Source organism: Myotis yumanensis, unplaced genomic scaffold (genome assembly GCF_028538775.1).
Source record: "Myotis yumanensis isolate MYYU_CA2020_CCGP unplaced genomic scaffold, mMyoYum1.0.hap1 SCAF_7, whole genome shotgun sequence".
Taxonomy (NCBI): Eukaryota; Metazoa; Chordata; class Mammalia; order Chiroptera; family Vespertilionidae; genus Myotis; species Myotis yumanensis.
Window position 1 is genome coordinate 70,077,343 of NW_027223758.1, and position 26,086 is coordinate 70,103,428.

General features: G+C 51.8%; 1 protein-coding gene across 1 annotated transcript in view; it reads left to right on the forward strand.

The window, feature by feature from the left end:
• JPH2 (junctophilin 2) overlaps positions 1-22,567 on the forward strand; it is a 58,374-nt gene extending 35,807 nt beyond the window's left edge. The window contains exons 3-6 of the mRNA XM_070420906.1: positions 18,222-18,340; positions 19,508-20,223; positions 20,998-21,092; positions 22,333-22,567. Of these exons, the coding sequence (XP_070277007.1) occupies positions 18,222-18,340; positions 19,508-20,223; positions 20,998-21,078 (916 nt within the window). The 3' untranslated portion in view covers positions 21,079-21,092; positions 22,333-22,567. The remainder of the gene's footprint in view (positions 1-18,221; positions 18,341-19,507; positions 20,224-20,997; positions 21,093-22,332) is intronic.
• Positions 22,568-26,086: the final 3,519 nt, after the last annotated feature.

The following is a 26,086-nucleotide window of genomic DNA, read 5'->3' on the forward strand; positions in this document are numbered from 1 at the left end:
CCTTAACAGCCCCAAGAGTCTTCTCTGATCTCGACTTCTCCAGGCCCTTCCCTCAGCTTCCGTTTTCACGTCTCCCCACTTTCTCCGTTTTCCAATTGGAGAAACAGAGGCACAGGTTTGGTGGTCAAGAGCAGAGGTTTGGGGGTTGGACAACACTGGTTCCTTCTGCGAGTTGCTCTCCTGAGCCTCAGTGTCCCAACAGGTGGAGTGTGGTTGAATTTAGTATAGTACTTACTGCTGAGGTTGTGAGGGCAACAGGAGATAACCCACGTCAGGGACTAACCACAGTGCCTGGCGCCCGGTATCAGACTACTCAGTAGTGGCGCTTGTCATTTTTGTTATTCTAACTACTATTGCCCTTGCCTCATCGGTTCCTTCTGGTGTTGAATGCAGAACCAGAGAGCCCACATCAGTTGAACACCGCTGGGATCCTGTGGTGTTTCCATAATCCCAGCAGTCACCCCCGGGAGAGCCTCCCCCCTTCCGTGGAGAAGGGGTGTGCAGTGGGACTGCAGAGGGGAGGGAGGGGCTGCCGTGGGGATCCATTTCCACAGCCGCTTGAGCCAAGCCACATCCTATCACATTACTGCTGAAGTGCCGTTCCCATCAGTCAGGCTCGTGAAACCCTAGCTGGGAAGGGGTATTACCGCAAGGTCACGGCTGCCCACTGCCAAAAGCTGTAACCCCACAGGGGGTTGCTGTGGCTTTGCCAGGAGCCTGGCCAAGGGTGGGGTCCCTGAGCTCTGACCCACCAGGTAGAGGGTCAGAAACGCGCACAGTGGGCCCGCTAGAAGGGAATGTGTCAGAGGCCCACTCGGGGCAGTCCCTGGGCTCCAGACCTGCAGAATTCTTCCCTGGCCACCCGCTGGGGTGGAAGCAGAGACAAGCATTGTGTGGCAGAGAAGCCACCCTGGAGCCCTAATGATTTCCTCCTTTATTTGTTAATAGGTTACACGTCCACACCATTCCGAATCCCATTTATAAAAATGTAGTCTGTCTCCTTGTCCTGCCCTCCCCTTGTGCCACCTCCTCACCCCATGGGCAACTATTGTTTGCAGTTTCTTCCCTTCCAAAGGTACTTGTTGCCTATATTACGGTGGAATTTAGGAAACTGCTAATATGTGACCGTGTTTGACTTCCAAAATGTAAACTTATACAGTTCCACCTAAAATAAGCAAATGCACATTTAGACGCCAGTTTTCCTCTTTCTTACATAAAAGGGAGCATGTTAAGCATACAATTCTGAATCTTGCTTTTTTCTCTTCACTGTGTATGTATCAGAGATCTTTTCAAACGTAGAACTTCACCAGTTTTTAACACCTGCACCGTGTTCCATCATATACATAATTTATTTATTCGGACCCCTGTTGTTGAACAGGATTGCTTGGGTCGTTTCCAGAATTTAGCTGCTAGAACAAAGCTGTACACTCACCATTTCACCCATGGACTTGTATTTTCTAGGATAAGTTCCCTGAAGGGCGTTACTTAGCAAAGGCCCTCTGTAGTGGTTGTCCGTCTTTATCTTCCTTTCCACCATGTATGAATGAGGGTGAGAAGACCCGCAGCTGACTGCTAAATGGCCGTGGGCAAGTCCCTGCCCTCTAAGGGTCTCCGTTTCCTGGGGCACTGAGCTCTCTTTGCCTTGTCCTTGGGAAAAATAGCTGTCCCAGATTCGCCTCCTTGCCTGGCCTTTCCCATGCCCCAGCCACGCGCAGCTACTGTTGCCATGGCTTCTTTGGGAGATGACTTCAGCCCTGATGGAGGCCGAGGCAGCCCATGGAAGAGCAGGCAGAGGGGACCAGCATGGGCAAAGGCTCAGAGGTGGGCCAGTGTGGGGTAAGGCAGAATTCCCAAATGCCAATCACTGATATACTTTCCCGAGCCATACCATATCCCTGTGCCATCTGGGTTATTATTTCCTTACTAATTTAAAATACTTTAACTTTATTAAACCTACATTTATAGCAATGAACTTTACTTAGTTCATTGCTATAAATAGAAGTCAGTGCTATATAAAGAGAAGTTAGAAAAAAACAACACAACAACAACCAGAAAATACATACACACAAGGAAAAGATAATACAATGAAGTAAACATCATTAAATCATCCCTCAGCCCGGCTAGCATGGGAGGTCACAGTTCTATTCCCGGTCAGGGCACATACCCAGGTTGCGGGCTGGATCCCCAGTGCGGGAGGCAGCTGATCAATGATTCTCTATCATCAATGATGTTTCTCTCTCTCCTTCTCCCTTCCTCTCTGAAATCAATAAAAATATATTTAATAAAATAAAATAAGACTTTGTCATTTTCCAAGAACTACCCACAGGGAGAAGAGTGGACACCTGTATACAGCTTGGGGTGGGGTGGGGGTGTCTTCAGCTACCCCAGCTCCTTCATGAGCAAATTGCAAGGTTGTTGTTGGTTTTTTTTGTTGTTATTTTTTTACAACAGATGCTGCTCAAGACTCACTCGGGGAATTATCCTATGATAAATAGGGGAGAGGAGACCTTGTGGTCAAAGATAGCAAACCTCTAGAGCAGTGGTTCTCAACCTTCTGGCCCTTTAAATACAGTTCCTCATGTTGTGACCCAACCATAAAATTATTTTCGTTGCTACTTCATAACTGTAATGTTGCTACTGTTATGAATCGTAATGTAAGTATCTGATATGCAGGATGGTCTTAGGCGACCCCTGTGAAAGGGTTGTTCAACAGCCAAAGGGGTTGTGACCCACAGGTTGAGAACCGCTACTCTAGAGCTTTTTTTTTAGTAACCTGTTTTTCTAAGGGGGGTTGCAGAAATTGTCCAAAGAGGAGGTGAAACATAAAGGTCTGCATTTGCTGAGACAATTAACTATTTTCTAGTTAATGTCTATTCTGAGAAGTAATATGCTTATTAAATAGCTCTTAGAAGGGTTGGGTGTGTGTGTGTGTGGAGAACCCTGCTTCCTGGAGTTTGCCAGTTTCCCTGGTGTAAATACTACCACTATGGCTGGTTTCAAGCTATCAATGTACCAGCCACTGAATGCAGAGCTGGGAAGACATGTGCTCATGTTGCTCTCTGGGCAAGCAGGGCTTTAACGAGCAGCTCCAGCACACCTTTAGCTCCCGGCTTGATTTCTGTATGTCTGTTCTGCTTCAAGCTGTAGCTCAGAGGTCTCTTCTGCAGGGAAGCTTGCCAGGCCCTCTTTTCCCACTGGGTTCCCTATTCTAGAAGCTGCACATTCTGAACTGGATTGTTTTCTTATAGATCCTCTCTACTAGACTGTAAGCTCCTATGGCCAGAATTCTGATTCCAAGTTTCTTTTCTTTTCTTTTTTTTAAATACATATTTTATTGATTTTTTACAGAGAGGAAGGGAGAGGGATAGAGAGTTAGAAACATCGATGAGAGAGAAACATTGATCAGCTGCCTCTTGCACACCCCCTACTGGGGATGTGCCCGCAACCCAGGTACATGCCCTTGACCGGAATCGAACTTGGGACCCTTGAGTCCGCAGGCTGACACTCTATCCACTGAGCCAAACCGGTTAGGGTCCAAGTTTCTTTATAGCCCTATTGCATTGTCATATGCGTATCCTTCGTAGGTAGGCACCTAGAAAATGCTTCTAGAAGGCAGGCAGGAAAAAGGACGGAAGGTGATGGGGTTGGAGATCCTGGCCAGGGAGCCAGTTCCTGATCTGTGACTTGGTGGCAGTATGACCTGTTTCCTCATCTGTAAAAGGGTCTCTTTTATTTTCCTCTGCTCCGACCAAGTCAGGCCTATCGCTGCATAGTAATTACGGTAATAGCAATGGCTACTGTTTATTCATTCAGCACATTTTTATTAAGCACCTTCTAGATCCTGCTGGGGATTCATCAGTGAACAAAATAGACAAAAATCCATTTCGTGTGGCCCTTCCATTTCACATTTGCAACATGTCACAAACTTAGCAGAATTTCACAGGCACCATTTCACTTGCTGTCTGGGCAACCCTGAAGGGCAAAGGTATCATTAGCTCCATCGTACTGCCGCGGGAAGTGAGGAGAAGTAGAGTCACATGAATTACCAGAGGTCAGCTGGTGTGTAAAGGGTGGTGATGGGTCTAGGACCCTGGCTTCTGGTCCCAGGAACTGGTTCTTAGCCATTGTGACATGCCCTACCCTGCCCACAGGCCCCTGTCTGCCCACTTCTCTGCCTTTGCTCAGGCTGTTCTCAATGCCCTTCCCCACAGTGCCTTCTACCCATTTGATCTGTTCCATGGATGCATCCCTCAGGCCCACTCATGACCTGACCCCTCCCTAATGGTGTCTTCTCTGTCTCTGGCCCTGCCTCCAAATCCTTCCTCTTTAACCAGCCAGCCATGGTTGGTCACCAAGAATGGAACTCTCTACTTCTTTATTTTGTTCCCTTAGACACCTCTTTCCCTTCCCCACCAGTCTGCCATCCCAGGGCTCAGAAACAGACCCACATGAAGAGCTCAATAAATATCTCTTCATTAATGCATTAAAATCCTTGATTTTTCCTTGGCTTCTAGCTCAAGTCTCAGTTTGAAATTCTTCATTGTAAGTATTATTTATTTTTCCTGGGAAATATGAAGGTAATATCTGTTAAAAAAAAAAAAAACACACAAAACAACAACAACAAAAAAAACAAAAAAAAACCCACCAAAACCTCAATAGCCCTTGTGCACCTACTGTGTGGGGGATAGAGTGCTCATTGCTGCAGAAGTCACAAAAATGACAGACATACTCGCTGATCTTCAGCCTCAGCTGGCACCATTGTGTGGTCGAGGCTGGGATGACCACATGCCCAAGTGCCTGGAACAACCTTGGTTCCTGCTAGATATTAACAGCTGCCTTTTACCCTCAGGCGCCCAGGTTTGAATGATAAGCTCTCCAGTCACTCCACACAAAGTCTGAGGTCATAACCACTATTACTGCTCTAATCACTTTGCAAATACCAATTCATTTAATTCACTAACCCTATGAGGTTGGTGCTATTATTCTCCCATTTCACAGATAGGAAATGGAGGCACAGGGCAGTAAAATAACTAGCTTAAGGCAGACAGCCAGGAAGAAGCAGGGCTGGGATTTGAACCCAAGTCATCTGGTGCCATTGTTCTCTCGCTCAACCACAGTCTCAGCGAGAACTTCTCCACGAGGCCTTCCTTTCCTTACCAGTGCTTGGGCGAGATGTGTGTCCCCTGCCCCACCTCACCAGGAGCCATGGGCTTATCCCCGTCCTGACTGCTGTGACATGGTTTTGTGACAGGAAGATAGCAGTGGGGGTCGGAATCTCCTCTGGAGACCCCATGCTTGGCATAGCTCCTGGGGCCAAATAAAACCTCTGGGAATGCTTTTCAACCAAGGGATGTGCGTTTTCCAGGGCTGGGCCGGCCCCTCCCTGTGGCAGCCGGGATGCCAGCCCCCAGGAGTAGATATAGCTGCCTGGAATTCCTTCCCGAGGCTCCGTATCAGTTTTCAGAGCAGCCTGGAGTGGGATGAGAGGGGCCAGGGACACTGGGGGCTGCTCTGGGAAAAGCTGGAATGCCATAGTGGAGTCCCACCTGGGAGGGGCCGGAGGCGGGGGAGGCTGCTGGGCAGGGAGGGCTCAGCTGTCACATTCCTCAGGCTCACAGAGAGCTCTCCTGGGCACCTTGTCCTTATTTAGGCAGGAGATGTCTGCTGACTCCGGGCCTGTGGGATGCCATTGCAGGCTGGCTCCCTGGCGGGGTGGGGCGAGGTGGGGGTGCGCGCCCTGAGCCAACTCTGTGAGCCGACTCTGCAGCCTCTCTGGGGCAGGCGACCCGGCTCTCCAGGGTGGGAAGTTCAACCCCTGGGGAGAAAAATTACTTTCTAAGTAATAATGATAAAAATAGTAGCTACCATTCATGGAGTGTACCTACTATGTGCAGTGCACCACGCTAGGCTAGTCTATAAGCTCCACGAGATGAGTTTTTCCTGTTCACTGCTGCACCCAGCCCAGGACATGGCACACAGTAGGTGCTTAGTAAATACTGGTCACGATCCAATAACTATATAGATCCTCGCAATAATTCTAGTGGTAACTAAGTGTTATTATTAACCCATTTTACTGATCAGGAAACTGAGACTTGCAGAAGTTCCATGACTTGACAAAGGTCATGCGACTTGAAAGTGGGGGAGCTGGGGTTTGAAACCAGGTTGTCTGACTCCAACACTACACAATGCTTCCATCTTCTTATTTTGTTTTCAGTCTCACTGGAATGCCTGGCTTTCTCCCTTCATGGGCTGTGTGAGTTGGATGGGTTACACACCCTTTTCACTCTTAGTTTCCCTCATCTGTGAATTGGGAATTGATAGTGGTATCTACCTTCGAGAATACTGTGGGGACTAAAAGAGATCAAACAGGCAAAAGTCTTAGCGGCGTGCCTGGTACACAGAATGCACTCACAGCTATTGCCTATTGATGGTGATGAGGCGGAGGAGGAGGAGGATGGGCCCCAGGGAATTCAGCATCCTCCTGGCTGGACTGGACCCAAGGAGCAGAGTGGGCGGAAGGTGAGGCCATTCTCCAGCAGGCTCTGTCCCCTCGTGGAGCACGGTGACAATCGTGGCCATCTGGAGAGGGCCACTCCTAGGCCATCTGAGGCCGCCTGGGTTTCCAAAGCAAGAGGCTGGAAGGGGCCTCTGTTACTACTTGGTACACAACCATGTTCTTGTGTCACCTTGATTTCCATGAGCACCTACTGTGTGCCCAGGCCTGGGGCGGAATCCATAGAAGAGACAGAAGCAGGGCCTGCTGCCCTCTTTGGGAGTGTCTGTGGCCACACTGTGGAGTGGCAGCAGAGGGGAGTGTGGGAGAAACACGTCTGGGATCCATTCCTTGCTGGCTGTGTACTCTCGAGCAAGTTGTAGAAAAGCCCAGAGCCTCCGTTTCCTCGTCTGTACACTGAGGATGGCAACAGTCGTCTTTCTCTTATGAAGTTGTTGTTTGGGTTAAGTGATGAAATATGTGTAAGCACTTGGTAAATGACCCTCTAACATGTCTGTGACAGAGTATCCATCACCATGATTAATTTTCAGTTATTGGAAATGATCACACAGGCTTCTCTGGGCCTCAGTTTCTCCGTCGTGTTGCTGTGTTGTTATTAAATGAGAGGAGGTGCTTTCTTTCCAGCCCTGTGAGTCTCACAGCCAAGTATGTGTGACCCAGTCAACACAACATTCACCTAACAAATACTTATGGAACATCTGCTATGTGCCAGCCTCTGTTCTGGTGACAGGGGCACAACAGTGAGGCTTCTGTTTTTTGTGGGCCTCACAGAGGGAGATAAAATGACCTGGCAGCTAAGTGCAGGGAACTGTAAGAACAGAGAGCTGGCTGTCAAGGTAAGCTTTCCCGAGTAAGGGTTTTGAAGGATGAATAGGAGTTCACCCAATGAAGAGGTAAAGGATGAGGCTGGGGACAAGAGTTCCCAGGAGAGGAAAGAGCACGTGTAAAAGCCCCAGAGGTGGAAACAGTGGGGCACATGTGAAGAACTATTTTCTGACTATCGGGAGGGCTGAGTTTGGCAGGAGCTAGGTCATGAAGTCGTGTGTACATTTTCATGTTACTCTTCAGGCACTGGGAAGGACACTGTGGGGTCTTGAACAGAAGATCAAGATCAAATTTCCTGGGGGTGGCTTCTGGGAAAGGCTTCCTGGACCAGATGGGGCATAAGAAGGAAAATTTACATCCAGAGTTAGTCTTCAGCTGGACATTCCAGTACCGTCATGCCAGTTGTTAAAAGCCTGAAATATTCCAGTTTGTATCGGTTTGTAATCAGCAGCTGCCCTGAGCCCCTTAAGTGCTCCAGCCACCCCATTACTGCCCTGTTCACCTGGCCTCTTGCCCAGGAACTTGACTTCCCCAGGCCCCAGCATCTAGTTAACCACATGGCACAGCAGGGGGCCTCCACACATTCTCATTGGTTGGCTACCCCCTGCCCCCCAACATTGTAGCAGTTGCTGGATATTTTTAATATCGCCCCAATGCCCACATTTCAGTCAAGCCCTCCAGCTCCAAGAAAGCATTAGAGAACATCAGATAGTGCAGGACCAGCTCAGGAAACCCTAGTCCTAACCCAGTTCGTGCCCTCTTCCTGTGGGGATGGCAGGGGTGAGACTGGAATGGGTCCCTAAGGCCCATTGCACGCTGGCTGACGCGGGCTTGGGATCAAACCAGGACCTGGGGTCCAGCTCCAGCCCTTGCACTTTCTGATATGTGGCTGCCCTTAGGCCAGCGGTTCTCAATCTGTGGGTTGCGACCCTTTTGGGGGTCGAACGACCCTTTCACAGGGGTCGCCTAAGACCATCGGAAAACACATATATAAATACATATTGTTTTTGTGATCAATCACTATGCTTTAATTATGTTCAATTTGTAACAATGAAATTGGGGGTCACCACAACATGAGGAACTGTATTAAAGGGTCGCAGCATTAGGAAGGTTGAGAACCACTGCCTTAGGCCATGCTGCCTCTGGGAGCCTGGTTTTCCTGTCTATTTAGTGATCATGATGATACCCTTAGGGTTTGCCAAAGTGCAGCTGACCTCGGTCATAGGTGGTCCTCCAGGTGATGGATTAGCCTTTCTTCAAGGGAGTAAGGGCATCACTGCTGGTAACCATGAACCTGGGGCCCTTCCTCTCAGATGGTGAGGATGAAGGTGGGGATGTAGAACGCAGGCCCGGCTGCGGCGAGTCCCAGCCACTAGGCCCTTCTGGAAAGGGAACTTGCACTGAAGCAGCCTAGCAGATGCGTGAGTCAGCCAAGGCTTTGGGACCAGACAGACCTGGATCCGAGGTCCAGCTGGCTCTGGCACTTCCTAGCTCTGAGCCTTGAGCAAATGATTTTCTGAGCCTTCATTTCTCCTCCTGTAAAGTGGGTTGTCTTGAGGATGACATGAGATCGATCACACAGATTGCTTTAGTTTCCTGTCGTTACCATAACAAATTGCGGCAAATTTGGAGGCTTAAAATGACACAATGCATTCTCTGCCAGTTCTGGAGGTCAGAAGCCTGAAATCGGTTTCACAGGCTAAAGTGAAGGTGTTGGCAGGGCTGGGTCCTCTGGAGGCTCTGGCAGGGAATCCAATCCTTTCCGCCCCCATTCCTTGGCTTGTGGCCCCTCCCTCCATCTTCCAAGCTTATCACCCCAGTTTTTACTTCCATCCTTACATCGCCTTCTCTCATGTCGTCACATCTCCTCCCACCTCCCTCTTAAAAGGACACTGTGATTGCATTTAGGGCCTGCCCACATAATCCAGGATAATCCCGGCATCTCGTGATCCTCGATTCATCACATCTGCAAGGCCTCTTTGCCGTATAAGGTCACATTCACCGGTTCCAGGGGTTGGGACCTGGAGATCTTTGGGGTGGCTGTTCAGCAGGCCACACGAGTCAGGCGTCTGCCACGCAGTGAACACTCAGTAAACAGCAACTCTGTGCTTTGCATCCCCGTCTCTAGACTGGGGCAGGGATCACGTACTCAGTCATATGTGGAGGAGACTTCCCAGCCAGACTGGCATTCTTTAAGAAAGGGAGAAGGGTCACCGTAGAACATGATCTGGAAGAGGTCACCTCCATGGCCTGGGGATTGCAGGCTGGGCTTCTGACGGGGGAGGTTCGACATAGGAGGTGCCACAGCCCCAACCCCCGACTCAGAACCCATGCTCATCCCCCCCAACCCCCGCCACTTCAACTAGAACATATCCACTTTCTAAATTTTCCAAACACTTGCAGGGAGCTTACTATGGGCCAGGCCCTGTTTTAAATACTTTGTGTACAATTTAGTTCGCTCTCTTAATTCCAACAATCCTGTGAGGTAGGGACTATTCATGTCCCCATTTTACAGATTAAAAAACCACAGCACAGAGAATTCATGTAAGTTACCCACAGGCACGTTCTTCAAAAGGTCGGTCATACATGGAGTTGCCATATCACCCAGCAAGTCCACTCCTAAGTATACATCCAAGAGGAGTGAAAACATACATCCGCACAAAGACTTGTACGTGAATGTCTGCAGCAGCATGATTCATAGTAACCAAACAGGCTAAATGTTCAACTGAAGAACAAGCAAACTAAATATGGTTTATCACACAATGGACCATTATTTGACAATAGACAGGTATATGACACAAGGTGAGTGAACCTTAAAACAATGTTAACATCCTAATTTGTTGACAGTCCATAAAGTTTTGGAAGGGAATTGCTGGTAAGCATTGTTATAATAATAACAAAAACCGTAGTAATAATGATAGCCAACATCTGGTGAGCGCTCAGCTTATGCTAAGCACGTTTGTGTTACCTCATTCCAGACTCCTAGTAACTTTGTGAAATGACTATTATCCCCATTTCACAGTTGAGAAAACTGAGGCCAAGAGAGCAAAGGTCAGATGGTGCTACAGTTTGAACATGAGCTTGTGCCCTTAGCCCTTCTGGGGAGGGCCTTCTGGGCAGGGACTTAGCACACATTTGCCAAATGGAGCCCAGGAGTGTGATGGGGAGGAAGGTCCTGTCAGTCAGGGCTCCCTAACTGGGCCCTTGCCTGCATCCTTGGGCGGGTAGGTGTTTTTTCCCAGGGAGCTCTGGGCCGGTGGCTAGACACCCCAGCTGTGGTTCCTCCTCAGGTTTACTCTGACCCCGATTGTTCTGGGGAAATGGCTATGGCCAGCCAGAGCCAGGGCGAGAGGCTATTTTGGGAGAGGGTGGGGCAGCGGCATCTGAAGCATCCCACCTCGGGAAGACACTTGGCAGCCCTGTCCCTGTCAAGCACCTCTGCAGCCTGCAGATTATCGCCTCCACACCGACCACGGACATCTTGTTCTGAAGGACTTTTTTCTAATTTTAAAGTGAGCAAACCAGTGTCATTGAGTCCATTCAGGATTTCCTTGTAGTCTTCCTTCTCCAAAAAAACCCACGTACTATTATGTGCTTCTTATTTATTTTATTTTCATGCACCTCTATAGCACTTCCTGTCCTGGCCACTGTTCTAAGGGCCATATGACTGTTCATTCATTTATATTTTACAGCATTTTTGCCCAGGTGGGTGCTGTTATTATCCCCATTTTACAGATGAGAAGACTGAGGCTCAGGGGACTCAGACTTGCCCAAGGATACAAGAAGCAGAATCAGGACCTGCACCCAGGCCACCTGGCCAGAGCTGCCCCTTCTTAGCCACTCCACTATGTGGTCTAGAGGCTTCGCTCCATGCCCCTGTGCCTCCGTTGATTTTCAGAGAGATTTCATGGCTGGGTCCTAGTCATCTCCATCCCTGGTCCCAGCATAGGGAAGACCTGGCCAGAGTTAGTAGCTGTGTGACCTGGAGAAAGTGACTCCACCTCTCTGAGGTCATATGTGTAAAGGCGGCCATAGCACAGAGCTGGGCAAAGTGCTCCAGGAGTAACAGATTATTATCCTATATAATAAAAGCCTAATATGCTAAGCGTCCGATCAGCCGGTCTTCCATTCAACCAACCAAAGCGTAATATGCTAATGATATTCTAAGGCCGCTCTCTATGACGTGCACTGACCATCAGGGGGCAGACAGTCGACCAGTTGACCAGTCCCTATGACGTGCACTGACCACCAGGGGACAGGTGCTCCGACTGGTAGGTTAGTTTGCTGCTGGGGTCTGGCTGATTAGGACTGGGCAAGATAGGCTGGACACACCCTGGAGCCCTCCCATGGTCCCTCCTCAGCTGGCCAACCTCCTGCGTTCCTCCCCAGCCCCAATCATGCACTGGTGGGGTCCCTCAGCCTGGCCTGAACCTTCTTGCAATCTGGGACCCCTCAGAAGATGTCAGAGAGCCAGATTTGGCTCGATCCCGCAGGCCAGGCCGAGGGACCCCCCACTGGTGCACAAATTCATGCACCGGGCCTCTAGTTATTAATAATAGTAGTAGAAGAGGCAGTTGTTGAGTAAATACATTAGAACAGGGGTTGACAAAAGTTTTCTGTAAGGGCTGAACTGTAATTTTTTTTTAAAACAGGATATTCCCTTCATATTTTTAAAATGTTTTTATTGATTTCAGAGAGAGGAAAGGAGAAGGAGAGAGAGATAGAAACATCAGTGATGAGAGAGAATCATTGATCGGCTGCCTCCTGCACATCCCCTATTGGGGATCAAACCCGAAACCTGGGCATGTGCCCTGACTAGGAATCGAACTGTGATCTGGTTCATGGGTTGATGCTTAACCACTGAGCACACCGGCCAGGCCAGAGTGTAAATATTTTTGACTTGGCAGGTCATACAGTCTCCATGGCAACTACTTAACTCTAGGCAATAGATAAACAAATGGGTGTGGCTGTGTTCCAGTGAAACTTTATTTATATGGACACTGCAATTTGAATGTCATATGAAATTTTCACGTGTCAGAAAATATTACCGTTTTTTTTCCCCAACTGTTTAAAAATATAAAAACCATTGTTAGCTCACAGGCGGTATAAAAACAGGCAGCTGGCTGGATTTAGCCTGCCACTGTGATTTGCCGACCCCTCCTCTGCAAAAGAATGGGAGTTCTACAGGGATTTTTTGATGCCTGGTTTGTTATTGTATCCACAGCGCCCCGGACAGTGCCTGCCATGTAGCAGGTACTCCATGAAATTGTATGAAATGAATGAATCCATACATAGAAGGGTCTTGAGCTGGTCTTTAGGGCTGGGAGTTGGAAGGAGGGGAAAAGGCATTCTAGGAGCAAAGGCGGGGTTTCAGGGGTGAGCCCAAAGAAGCCATCAGGGCCTGGGGAGACAACTGGGCAGCAAGGCCGGCTGTAGCCAGGCAGTGAGGGGTCTAGGTTGGGATAGGAGGCAGGTGAGGGGGTGGATGCTCCAGGAGTGGTTCCCTGGGGTTCAGACCCTGCCCCTATCCCTGAACCACCAGTCTTATTTTTAACCCTGCTGACGAAAGAGAAGAAAGATCATCCGAATGAAATCAAGAAGAGTGACTGATCCCTGCCCCTCCCTCTGCCCCAGTTACTGCTCCTTCCCTGCACCCAGTGGGGTCAGAGCCATCCTCGCCCAGAGGACTCATCCCTGACACCGTGAGTGGCCACAGCAGAAGAAATGGCTCCAGCGTTTGCCTGGCAGGACCTGGGAGAGATCCTGGGGCTTAAAGAGAAACCCCCGAGGCTCCTAGGGGGCTGAGCAGCCTGGAACTGTACTAGACAGAGCTGGATTTCGCTCTGTCTGTCCAGCACATGCTTCTCAAACGTTAGTGAGCAGCAGAAGCATCTGCAGGGCTTCTCAAACACAGCTTCCCAGGCTTCTTCCCCGGAAATTCTGAGTCAGCGGGTCTGGGGTGGAGCCCGAGAATCTGTATTTCCAACAGGCTCCCGGATGCTGGGAGGCTGGGGAGGGTGCACTGCACTGCGAGGCACTGAACTAGAAGAGAGTCCTCTGGGTAACAGCCTGTCTTCACCTGTGAGCTGCCAGGTATACCCCTCCCAGACTGTCTCTGGCCCAGGGTGCGAGAGCCTGAAGGCCGGCCGTGCCAAGTAATGAGGACTTTACGTTGAGCACCACAGGAAGCCTTGCAAAGATTTTAAGCAACAGGTGAAGCCCTTGGCTGTCTGGGTTAAGCAAGCTCACCAGGTGCCAGAAGTGCCTCTGAATGCAGTCAGTGGAAGGGAGCGGGCCTGGAGGGAGGGATGGGCGGGGGGCGGGGGGGGGGGGCGGGCTTTACAGGAGAAATGACAGAAGAATGGAGAGACTGGCAAATTCAAGAGCCATAGAGGGACCAGAAGACAAGAGGTGGTGATTGGTGGCTGTGGATGCTGAAAGGAGATGAGGAGGGAAGGTGCAGGAGAACGCTGGGACTCCTGGCTTGAAGGCACTGGGGAGCCATACCAGAAATCGCAGGCAATGAAGAGGGGGGCTGATAAAGGAATCCGTTGGCCAGACTGCTGGACATGGGCAGAAGAGTGTGTTGTGTGGCCACCCCGCTCTGGCTCTGTGGAGGGTCCACAGATGACCTCCCCCGCACCCCACCCCCCGCCTGAGAATCCTCCAGGGCACAGTGTGAAGGCTGCCATTGGGCCTGAGGAGCCCAGCAGCAGAGCCTCAGAGCACCAGGAGCCAGCTCACCAGCTCACTTTACCAAAAAAGGACATTTTCTCAGTTGGAAGTTTTGCCCAGCCCGTTCCCTGCTCCCCCCACCTGGGGTTTCAGGTTTCCAGGGACGTACGTGTCTCTGAAAAGTTTAGAACTTTGAATCACACATACCCATGGACCGGCAAATATGAGCCTGGGAAATGCATGTAACACAGTGAGTTTTGATGTCACAAATGTCTCCTCCTCCTCCTCCTCCTCCTCCTCCTCCTCCGCCTCCTCCTCCTCCTCCTGCACCACCACAACCACCACCGACAACACCATTATCATCGTTATCATCATCGTCATCACTCAGCCCCATCTTGGGCTGTTACACACTTTCATGTGCGGCCTCTCAGTTTTCACAGCACCTCCAAGAGGGGAGAATTATTATCCTACAGTTGAAGAAACTGAGGCACAGAGAGGCAAAGCCACTCACTCACCCAAGGTCCTAGAGTCCCAGTGGTGTTGGGACAGAGGTGAGGAGAGCGAGGGGGACTCGTGCAAGTGCTGGGTCTGACTCGATCTTTATTTAAACTTGTTATAGCTTATTCGTCAAGGCTTTTTCTTTGCATGAATTTTGACTTTTAAAAACATCTCATTAAAATATTATGTATTTTGAATACCGATGTTTTTGGCACCCTCCTAAATTTAGAGCCCGAGGTGGATGGCTTTTTGCGTCAGCCTGGCCCCAGCCTTGGCAGAGCCAAAACTGGAGTCCAGGGCTGCTGACTGCAAAGCCACACTCTTAACTGTCCCCTATGCTGCCCCCTCGCCTTACATATGTGCATGGTGCATTCGGTTATGTATACTTTCATTCGGTAAAACATGCTCTCCTTCAGTAAACAGCATCATGGCAGAGTGGAGCGGCCAGAGGCTTGGAGCTCGGGTAGTTCTGGGCTTGAACTCCACTACTCACTATTTAAAAATATATATTTTTTATTGAATTAGAGAGAGAGAGAGAGACAAAGGGAGAGGGAGTAAAAGAGAAACATCAATGTGAGAGCAAAACATTGATCGGCTGCCGGCTGCCTCTTACATGCCCTCTGCCAGGGATTGATCATGAAACTCGGGCATGTGCCCTGACCAGGAGTCAAACCTTTAGTACATGGGATGATGCTCAACCAACTGAGCCACTTCAGCCAGGCTCCACTACTCACTATCGAGTGGAAGCATAGTCTGTGGTTAAGGACACAGACTCCAGCTCCCAGAATGCCTTGGTTCAAAATCTCACTCTGTCACTTGCTGGCTGTGTAAGTTTGGGCGAGAGCCTTAAAGCACTCTTGTAGCCTGGATTTCTCTTCTGTAAAGGGGGGTGATGGTGATAACACCTGCCACATGCAGTTATTGGGGAAATTAAGTGAGTTAATTTCTGTAAAGTCCTTGGCATATAGTAAATACTTTGTAAGTGTTACCATTATTTTGCTTCCTTGGGCAATATACCTGTCTGAGACTCAATTTCCCCACCTGTGAAGTAGGGACAGTAAAAACTACCTCCCAGGCAGTTTTGAGGATCGAAAGGAATAACATAAAGGGCTTGGCTCATGGTAGGCGCTTAGTAAAACGTACCTCCCTTATTGGGGGCCCAATTCTGTGCTGGAGATTGAGATACAGAGACACAGGGGCACCTCTGGCTGAGGAATAACTCACCTGCACATGTGAGCACTAATTTGACCTTTCAGTTCCCCAAGGCACTGTGCTCTTGCCCCCTCTCAGGGCCTTTGCACATGCTCTTCCCTCTACCTGGCTTGCTGTCCCCACCTCACCTCTTAGGGGCCTAATTTAAGTATGTCTTCAGGTCTCACCGCAGATGTCACATCCTCAAGGAAACCTTCCCTGACGCCCACACCCCATCTCTAGCAAGTCTCTCTCCTCTACATTTTCATGGCCTTCTCTATTCTTCCTTCATGGCACATTTCATGACCCACAGTGAAGTACTCTTAACCCAGTTCCAGTTTATTAAATAACTAGAGGCCCGATGCACGAAAGTCATGCAAGGGGCTTGGCCCTCGCAGCCCCAGCTTCGTCCGGAAGGATGTCCGGAAGGTCATTTGGCTGTCTGGTCTAATTAGCATATTATGCTTTTATTATTATTATAGATTTTTGTTGTTTGTTTGACGAGGACAGGGGGTGGGCTTTTCTCGTCCGTCGGGATCTCTGTCCTCAGCTCCTGGCCATGCATGGCACATGCTCATGCACACAGGTCTGGAGTCACCAGGTTCACATTCTCAGCTCCTGCACTCATGACCCTGTGACCAAGGGCACGTTTAACCTCTCCATGCCTCAGTTTCCTTTTCTGTACAATAGGGAAAATAATGACAGCACCGGCTTTTTAAGGCATTGTGATGATTACATGAGATATTTTTCCTAATTCCTTTAGAGCGGTGCCAGCCCATTCATCAATGGGGCTGTTACTATTTTAGTAGGTGCTTCTATTAATCAGGCTAGACCAGTGGTCGGCAAACTGCGGCTCGCGAGCCACATGCGGCTCTTTGGCCCCTTGAGTGTGGCTCTTCCTAAGCCTTAGGAGTACCCTAATTAAGTTAATAACAATGGACCTACCTATATAGTTTAAGTTTTAAAAATTTGGCTCTCAAAAGAAATTTCAGTCATTGTACTGTTGATATTTGGCTCTGTTGACTAATGAGTTTGCCGACCACTGGACTAACAGCTGAAATAAGCATCCCTTGAATCTCAGGTGTTTAATGCAATACACGTTTAAGACTTGCTTAAATGTTCTACATTTAATGTTTAAATTTAATGCTTAAACATTCCAATGTGGGACTGTGGGAGGGGACTTTGCTCTATGTAGTAGTCATTTATGGACCCAGGTTCCTTCCACAGTGTTTCTTAAAGTGGAGTCCACAGAGGGTTCTCTGGATGTTATCCAGGGAGTACACGAACTTGGATGCTGGTTTAGGTTAGATTCCCTAGAAGCTGAGTCTGAGGTGGAGATTTTTGTGCACATGGTTTAATGAGGAAATACTCTCAGGAGAGAGGGGAGTGAAAGAAGCAGGATTGGACAGGGAAGTGGCTAAGCAAGGATGTCTTACCTGGCATCCTGCTTTAACCTGATCCCACAGGCACTTTTGAGCCTGGCTTGTACCATAGAGTTGGTTCCTCTAGGTGCAGGAGGGAACTGGGGTGTCATCAGTCATTGGGTTTGGGCTGCCTGCCTGTTTGCAGGGAGGGGAGGTTGTTTTGGCCTTGGAGCAAGGTGTCTTCTATTGGTTGCAATTCTATGGGACAGCAATGAGCCATTAGCAGGGAGTACAGCACCTAGGGGTGGGTACATCTGCCCACTAAAGGGATCATGGCGGAGCACCAAAAGTGTTTACCACAGATGGGAAAGCTACATCTTCATTTTTATCAGCCTCTAACTGAAACTTAGCATTTTCCTCAATCGTGGAAATAAGCAATAAACTACAGTAGTATTAGTGTATCTGTGACTTTGTCACCAGTAGAAATCACATGTCACATTACTATTGTTGCAGACCCTTGAAATATCCGTTATGCTAATCTGTACTTTAAAATTGCAGTAGGTAATAGACCTGCTAGTATTTTGTTTCATATATTAATAAAGAATATATTATATTACAAATGTGGTCCTTTAAATATTTTGATAACCGCAGGTCAATATAATGGCATCTTTTTGTAGTCATATGTCCTTTTTGCATTTTAAAACATTTTGAGAAAGGGTTCATAGGCGCCACCGGATGCCAAAGGGGTCTGTGACACAAAAAAGATCAAGTACCCTGTTCTGGGGCCTTGCCTCCTTTGCATTTCACCAGCAACAGGAGACAAAAGAGAGGAAACAGAGAATCACAGGAGAAGTTTTTATGGGCCAGGCCTGGAAAGAGCACACATCACTCCTTCCCACAATGCATTACCTAAGACTCAGTCACCTGACCGGGCCTAGCTGCAAGGGAGGCTGGGAAATGTCTATCTGTATGCCCAGAAAGAAGAGGAAAAGGTCTGGGGAATGCACAGTATTGGGCCACAGGCCTCAATAAATATTCATTACAGCCTGAGTGAATGAATGCTCCGTCCAAGGTGTCTCTTTGTGAGCTGGGGAGAAGGGACAGAGGGCTGGTTCTCTGGAAGGATGCTGAGTTTCTATCATGTTGTCTCCTAGGACAAGCCATGCCAAGGCCAAAGCTGAGGCTGCAGAACAGGCCGCCCTGGCTGCCAACCAAGAGTGCAACGTTGCCCGCAGTTTGGCCAGAGAGCTGGCTCCAGACTTCTACCAGCCAGGTAGGGCCAGCCGAGGAGGGGACAGTCAGGAGAGGGTGGGGGGAGGTCCCCAAGGGCGGACACTTTTCTTTTCCTTTGCTGGAAAGCTGAGATGCCCAAGTGTGTTCACGATAGCCTGTGAGTTCTAGAAGCTGTGGGCATGATGCAGGAGGCATGGGATGGTCTGACACAGGACTCATGCTGAGATTGTGGTGGGGGTATCAGAGGCCCCCAGTTGCAGACTGGCCCCACTCCAGGCTGTCTCTTCTTTCTGAGAAATGAGGCTGCAGAGTAAGGAGGACCTCCTGGCTCTGATACAGAACTTGTACTTAGAGTGACGGGAGCCCCCCAGAGTGGGGTATTGTTGTTCTCTGCATGGAGGGTTTTAAGGTGAGTGGCCTGATTAGATTTGTTTTCTAAACATGATTCTGTCTGCAGCAAGGAGACCAAGGGTAAACTAGATAAAAGATCTGGGAAGCCCTAACCAGTTTGGCTCAGTGGATAGAGCATCCGCCTGTGGACCGAAGGGTCCCAGGTTCGATTCCGGTCACTAGGTTGCGGGCACATCCCCAGTAGGGGGTGTGCGGAAGGCAGCTGATCTATGTTTCTCTCTCATCGATGTTTCTAACTCTCTCCCTTCCTCTCTGTAAAAAATCAATAAAATATATTTTTTTAAAAAAAGAGCTGGGAACCGGAATTGGGCCTGCGAGGCTAAGTCGCTTCTGGTCCCAGCGCTCCCCCTGCTGGTCCCAGGAAGAGCGACACTGGCTGGCTGCCTCTGCCTTGGCCTTGCATTTTTTTCACCTAATCCTTTTACTACTATTTATGAAATAGGCATGATTAGGCCAATTTTTCAGATAAGGGAATGGAAAGAGACCAGCGTGACCGTTAAGAGCATACAGTCTGGAGCCAGACTCCTTGGGCGCTCGTCCTGGCTCTGCCCTTTGTCATCTGGGTGCCTTTGGGCAATGACTTCGCTTCTCTGAGCCTCCCTTTCTGCATCTGTAAAATAGAGGCTAATAACATCGACCCACAGGCCTGTTAACACTACCAGGCGAGCTAGTATTTGGAAACATTTGGCACACGGTAGCTGGTGGGTAGGCGCTCGGCGCGGTGGAGCAGCTTGCCCAGGGCGCCGCACCGGGTGGTGGGACCGGATTCGAACCCGCCCCGCGTTACCTCCCGCAGGTCCGGAATACCAGAAGCGCCGGCTGCTGCAGGAGATCCTGGAGAACTCGGAGAGCCTGCTGGAGCCCCCCGGCCGGGGCGCCGGCGCCGCGGGCCTCCCGGGGCGGCCCCGCGAGAGCCCGCAGCTGCACGAGCGCGAGACGCCCCGGCCCGAGGGCGGCCCCCCGTCGCCGGCCGGGACGCCCCCGCAGCCCAAGCGGCCCCGCCCGGGGGCGGCCAAGGACGGCCTGCTGAGCCCGGGCGCCTGGAACGGCGAGTCGGGCACCGAGGGCAGCCGGCCCGCCACGCCGTCCGGGGGCCGCCTCAGCCCCGCGCGCCCCGCCACCGAGCACATGGCCATCGAGGCGCTGCAGGTGCCGCCCGCGCCGTCGCGGGAGCCGGAGGTGGCGCTCTACCAGGGCTACCACAGCTACGCCGTGCGCACCGGGCCCTCCGCGCCGCCGCCCTGCGAGGAGGAGCCGGCGTCCGAGGTCTCCGGGTCCGACTCTGCGCCCCCGTCCCCGGTCGCCGCCCCGGCGCAGGCCCCCGCGCTCCGGGCCCCGGAGCCCGCGCCGGAGCCGCCCGCCAAGCTGGAGCCCAAGCCCATCGTCCCCAAAGCCGAGCCCAAGACCAAGGCCCGCAAGACTGAGGCCCGAGGGCTGAGCAAGGCTGCGGCCAAGAAGAAGTCTCGGAAGGAGGCGGCGCTGGCGGCGGGGGCCGAGGTGGAAGTGGAGGAGGTGAGGCTGCTGCAGGAGGGGCTGAGGCCCAGGTCCCTGCAGGGGCAGGGTCCCGGGAGGGTGGCTTGCTGGGGAGGGTGATGGCACAGGATTGGGCTGGGGGAACCCCAACAGGGAAGTGGGCTCAGTCAGGGACAGCCTGATCCCTGGGAGACCTGGGAGCATGTGACACTGCAGAGTCCCCCACGGCGGGCCAGGGGCCTGGCCTGTGGACCTTTATCTGGTCCGCAGGGGGCAGCTGGGAGCCTAAGCAGCTGGCATGACCGGGAGTGAGGGGTGCATCTGCAGGGCCAGGGGGATCCTCTTCTACAAGGTGTAGCAGGGAGGGCTTACCTGGGGGGAGTCGGGGTGGGCAAGGGCCCACTAGGGCTTGTTAGAGGAGGCTAGGACCTAGGTAGGAATTGCAGTGACAGTGACACTAGGCTCCTAGGGACTGATGAATGCAGCCCCGGAGGACTTCGAGGGAAGGCCCGTTCCTGGGTTCCAAGCCCAGCACTGCCCGCCGAGTGCTTGGGACATGTCCTTGCCCACCCTGGGACCCTGAGTGGTTCGGTTAATTATTTTCAAGAACTCTTCTAGCTCTGGTGGCCTCCATCCTGGTGCTGGACACAGCAGGGGCAGGCGGGGGGGGGGGGGGGGGGGGGGGGGGGAGGGGTGCTCTCGAGGGCCCTTCCGAGGTTCCTGCTTTCTGTCCGCCCTGTAGTGATGGGGAGGGGAGGAGGGGGTGGTTCAGAGGCCATGGGGACGCAGGCAGCCTCTCTCCCTTGCTCCCAGGTCCCCAACACCGTCCTCATCTGCATGGTGATCCTGCTGAACATCGGCCTGGCGATCCTCTTCGTTCACCTCCTGACCTGACCCTCGTCTGCCAGGTGAGGCTTGGGGAGGGGGTGGGAGCTCATCGAAAGTTCTGGGCACCAGGGTGTTGGAATGGCTGGAAAAAATGGCCTGTTGCCTCCTGGGCCTTCATCCTGTGGTTAATTGAGGATACCTGCCCCATCAGAGGCAGGGATCTAGAATGTGGATTTGATAGGTCAACACACACACACACACACGTGCACCTCTCATTAGCTCAACATTTGTGAGCACCTGGTTTCTATCAGGTGCGCACTGGGGGCTCCTCTCACTTATCCATTCATTTGACAAACATTTACTGAGCAACTGCTTTGCTGGGATCTAGGGATACAGTAGGGACTCACTCCTGGACTCCTAGGGAATGAGAAATGGGGTGAACACAGTGGGAGTAAACCCTTAATTTACAGCTCATTGTGTAAAAGTCTCGCAGCTCAAATGTCAAGCAAAACAGCTCTTGCCCCTGGCTCCCCAGACCCTCACAGGTCTGGAGTGAGTTCAGCTGGGATGGCCAGACCCTCTTCTCTCCGCCTCTCTTTCTCTCTCCCCCCCCCCAGCCCCCAGCGTTCCTGAAACCCTGTCAGTCAGTTGGTTTTCTCCCTGTGATGGAGCTGGGAGGGCGGGCTGGGTAAGGTCCCGTGGAAAGGAGGTGAAGTGGGCTGGGTTAAAGGATAAGTGGGTCTCACTGGCCTCAGGCTGAAGTATCTACCAGACAAATAAAATCTTTCTCCTGCTAGGACCAGTCTTTACAGGTTAAGTCCTGTGCTTGGTGATGCTAACAGGGTGTCTGCCTCCTGCCTGCCCCACCGAAGACCCTTCTCCCAGGTCCTAGCTTAGTGTGGGCAGGGGGATCCACCTCAGTCCCAGAGAAGGAGAAGGAATCCCTGTCCTGTCACCATGTAAACAGCCAATGACAACATTAGCCTGTAGGTGCCGCCTGGGGTACATGTGTGTTTCACAGGGGGTCAGGAATGAGTGCTGCAGGGACCTGAAGGAGGGAGGGGGTGAGCCTGTTGGCAGCAGGGAGGAGAGAGGAAGGGAAGTGTGAACCAGGCAAAGGGAACAGCACCTGCAAGTGAGCAGAGGCAGCATCTGGAGGGAAAATGAATTGTGTCTGATCCCACTGAGTCAGAGCCGTGGGGCAGGTATCTTGCCCCAGAGAAGATCAAGCCCAAGGCTTGAACCCTGCCTTGAACCTGGCCCAGCCTCCGTGTACCCTCCCTCCTTCCCTCACCTGACCTTCTCGCTGTCTCTTTGCAGAGCCAGGAGTTCCTGCTGAGGACACAGAGACCCACCTTTCTGCAGTGCTGGGCAGGGTGGCCAAGGAGGACTGGACTCTGGACCCGGAGCCCTGGGTCCCAGCTCACACCCACGCTGCAAACATTTAAGGAGGCCTCCCATGGTGCCCGTGCTGGGTGACGGAGGTGCCCAGAGGGATAGAATGTGCTGGAAACCCTCCTAGAGCTTTGCCCAGGGGCAGGGAAAGCCCTGATTGCTCCTGTCCCTCATCCTCATCCACTCCCTCACCTTGTCCGTAGGTCACCCCCTCCTTGGGCTTTGTGTGTTTTGGGAGAAGTCACCAAACCAGAGTATTAATATGAACTCCCAGTCCCTTTCTTGCTCCCCCTCTCCTGCTTTAACTTAACCTCTGGCTGCTGGGCTGACAGCTCCCTGGGTGGGCCAGCCGCAAGGGAGACGCTCTCAGAAGGTCTTGACCCAGCACACACTCTGTTCCCTGCTTATAGGTGTTCTGGATGACAGTAGAGGAAATGGACATGCTCGGTTTGAATATCCCAGAATGCAGTGCTCCTGTCCCCTCCCACCTGTCCAGCTAGCTTCCCTTCCGGACCAACGGAAGAGGAGGAGAGAGGAGGGACTGGAGCCTTTGGCTAGGAAGCTACCGACCAGGTGGCCGGGGAGTGGGGCTGGGAAGAAGGGCTGGGGAGTTAGGATGGCCCCTGTGTTTGGGTGTGTCTGAGCCCGAGGCTGGCATTGCACTTAGAGTTTCAAGTGTGCTCAGGGTGCGGAGGTCACCGTGCCGGAGCCTGGGCTGGCGAGATAAAGCTGCTGTGATGCCTGGTGAGTTGGTTTGGCCGCTTCCCCCACCAGGGCCCGCAGCAGGCTCAGGGGACATTGCGCATGGAAGCTTTTGGAAGCCCAGACAGATTCCCCTGGGCCAGACGTTCAGGCAGGTGCTGAAGACAGGCTGCTTGTCAGCAAGCGTTTCCCAGGGAGAGGACCAGGTCCAAGGCTCCCACCCGGTGCGTCTGTGTGATGACGAGCCCCCGGCTTGCGTGGCAGAGAGGTTTGCATGCAGCTCGTCACAGGTGTTTGGCACCACCTGGGTCTCGGGCCTGTGCTGGCTGCCATGGGTAGAAGCTGAGGGCTGGCAGAAGCTGCCCTGGGCGGATGGAGTGAACGTTCTCGGCCCCCAGGTGGGAAGGACGGGACAGTGACGTCCAGGCAGAGCTGACCGGCTGCTGCTCTCCTTCCCTCTGTTCCTGTGGACCTGGGGGCCGTGGAGTGGTGGCCCGGCCTCCCCAGGCCAGCTCTGTGGCCTGAAGTGCCTTCTGATGGTTGTGCTTCCCCTTCCCCTCAATACTTGGGACCTCTGTCCAGCTTCACACTTGCTGTTCAGCCCTGCGGCGTGGCTGGGTCATGGACTGCATTTCTGCGAAGAGAAGCCTGCAGATTCGCCATCCTCCACTGGCCAGGGCCCATGGCTCTGCCTCTGTGTTTGGGCTTTTCTGGACTCCTGGGGAATGAGGGGCAGCTTGGGCACTGCTGAGGGCTGCCAGGCTCCAGGCCTGGGCTCTGGGTCGTTGTCCAGGTTTCTTGATCTGGCCCAGGCTGTCAGCTTCCAGGCCTGGTTTGGGGGCTGGTGTTTGGGGCAAGGGTTCAGGATGCTGCAATCTGTGCGATAATAAATCTGCATCTGCTCACAGGCTCCGGCGGGGCTGCGGCGTCTGTTTGTGGGCCTGGGATGCGGGACTGGTGGAGGGATTGTGGGAGGCTGGGGGCCCTGGGCCATGCTGGTCTGGGCTCAGTCTCTGTCTTACAGTTCCCATAATACCTCGCAAGGGGCAGCTCAGGGACCACAGACTTTGCTAGGTAGACCCCGAATCTCTAAAGCTGAGTTCCAGAAGCTTCCCTGAGCAGCATATGGTAGAAGAAAGAGCCTACCTTTGAAGTCAGGTCTTCCTGGGCTCCAGTCTCACCTACTTATTTTACTTCTCTGAGCCTCAGTTTCCTTATCTATAAAATGGGGAAGGTGCCCGGCCGGAGTGGCTCAGTTGGTTGGGCATCATCCTGTGCATGGAAAGGTAACCTGTTTGATTCTCTGTCAGGGCATATTCCGGGGTGTCTCTCTCTTTCTCTCTCTCCCTCCCTCTCTCTAAGCGTGTCCTTGGGTAAATGGGGAAGGTAATAGAACCAGGTGGCTCCTGGGTGGTGGTAAGGATTACACTAAACGCTGAGGCTTACGGGAGCCCAGCTGTAGAAAGCAGTTGAGAATGGAAATTGGTGTCACCACTACTGTTGCACATTAGCTACAGCGCTGCCATTAGCCCTGGGCGTTTTGATTGACCACCTTGGAAGCCCCAAAGGGGTGGAGATGATTCAGGCCCCAGTGAGAAGGCCACAGGACGTCTCAGAGGGGGACCCAGGGGCCATCTTCAGACTCTACAGAGGCACAGAGAGACTTGCCCCAGGTTGCACAGCAAGTCAGTGGCAAAAAAGCAGTTGTCTTGACCTCTTTGTGAATCAACACTTGCCATTAAGTTTCTCCCAAAGACGCAGCCCTGGTGACATGGTTGTCGGAGAGGGTCCCTCGCCCATCAATAGGCTGGAATTCAGGCAGGTCCGGGAGTGGTTTGGTGACCTGGTTCTCTCCCCAGTGCCACCAGTGACTTGCTGTGTGTCAGTCATTACATCCGACCGTGCCTCAGTTTCTTCTCCTGCCAAGGAGGCCATAATCCGTTGCTCGCCTTGTTCACTGGTAGTACAGCTGTGAGCGTCGAAGGAGGTGTATTATGGGTGATAAAGACGTTTTCAAAACCCCAGAATGATCTAAAGATCACCAGAAAGAAGGATGGACTTGGAGGAGTGGGGACAGGGGAGTGGAATGAGGAGAGAGTTCTAATCCCCAGGACTTTGAAAATATACTCAACAAGGAAGGGGTGGGCAGCCAGCCCAGTTGGCTGGTCTGTAGACTGGCTGTGTGTGCGTGTGCGTGTGCATGTGCGTGTGCGTGTGCGTGTGCGTGTGTGTGTGTAATGGGAGAGAGGGGTTAGGGACAGCAGGATGGGTATATTAAAATCACCTTGGATGGTTTAAAAGAAGGCTCATTCCTGAGCCCCTATTGGAACCCGGGAGTCAGGTAAGGTTGGTCAGAGTCGGGCGCCCCCTGGTGGCCCAGGTGCAGCCTAGTTGGTGTCTTTTCCAGTCTAGGCCAACGGCATCTCCAGGCAGTTTGGTCCTCCGCCACGACTGGATTCATTTAAGGTGCTTGTGCTGCAAGGGAACTAAAAACCACCCTGTGGGCAATGCCCAGGCCCATGATCACTGACCACTGGCTTGGGGTCTCAGCAGGACTCTTCCACGAAGAGAAAGGGAGGGGCCCTGGAGCTGTGGGTTCAGATTTGGGATTTGTGGCAAGAAGGGAATTTTCATAATCTCTGATGGAGCCACAGAGGATCGGGCTGTGCTGGAAGAGATGTTTGGCTGCATGTAATAGAAAGCCAGCCAGATTACAACCAGATTACAACCTTAAATGGAAAAAATTATATGGAGCCTCTAACAAAAAATTATATCTACCCTCTAACATGCAATACAAACAATACAAAATGCAAACAATACCTAAACTGTACAACACAAAACGTGCACGTATGCCGAAACTAAAATAGGCTCTTAATGTTTTTTCTTTGTGCAAAATTCTGACTGTGCCTGTGGAGGCTGAACATCTCCCTCCCTCCCTCTCTGCCCCTGTCTTGCTGGCCCACCAAGAGAAGGGAAG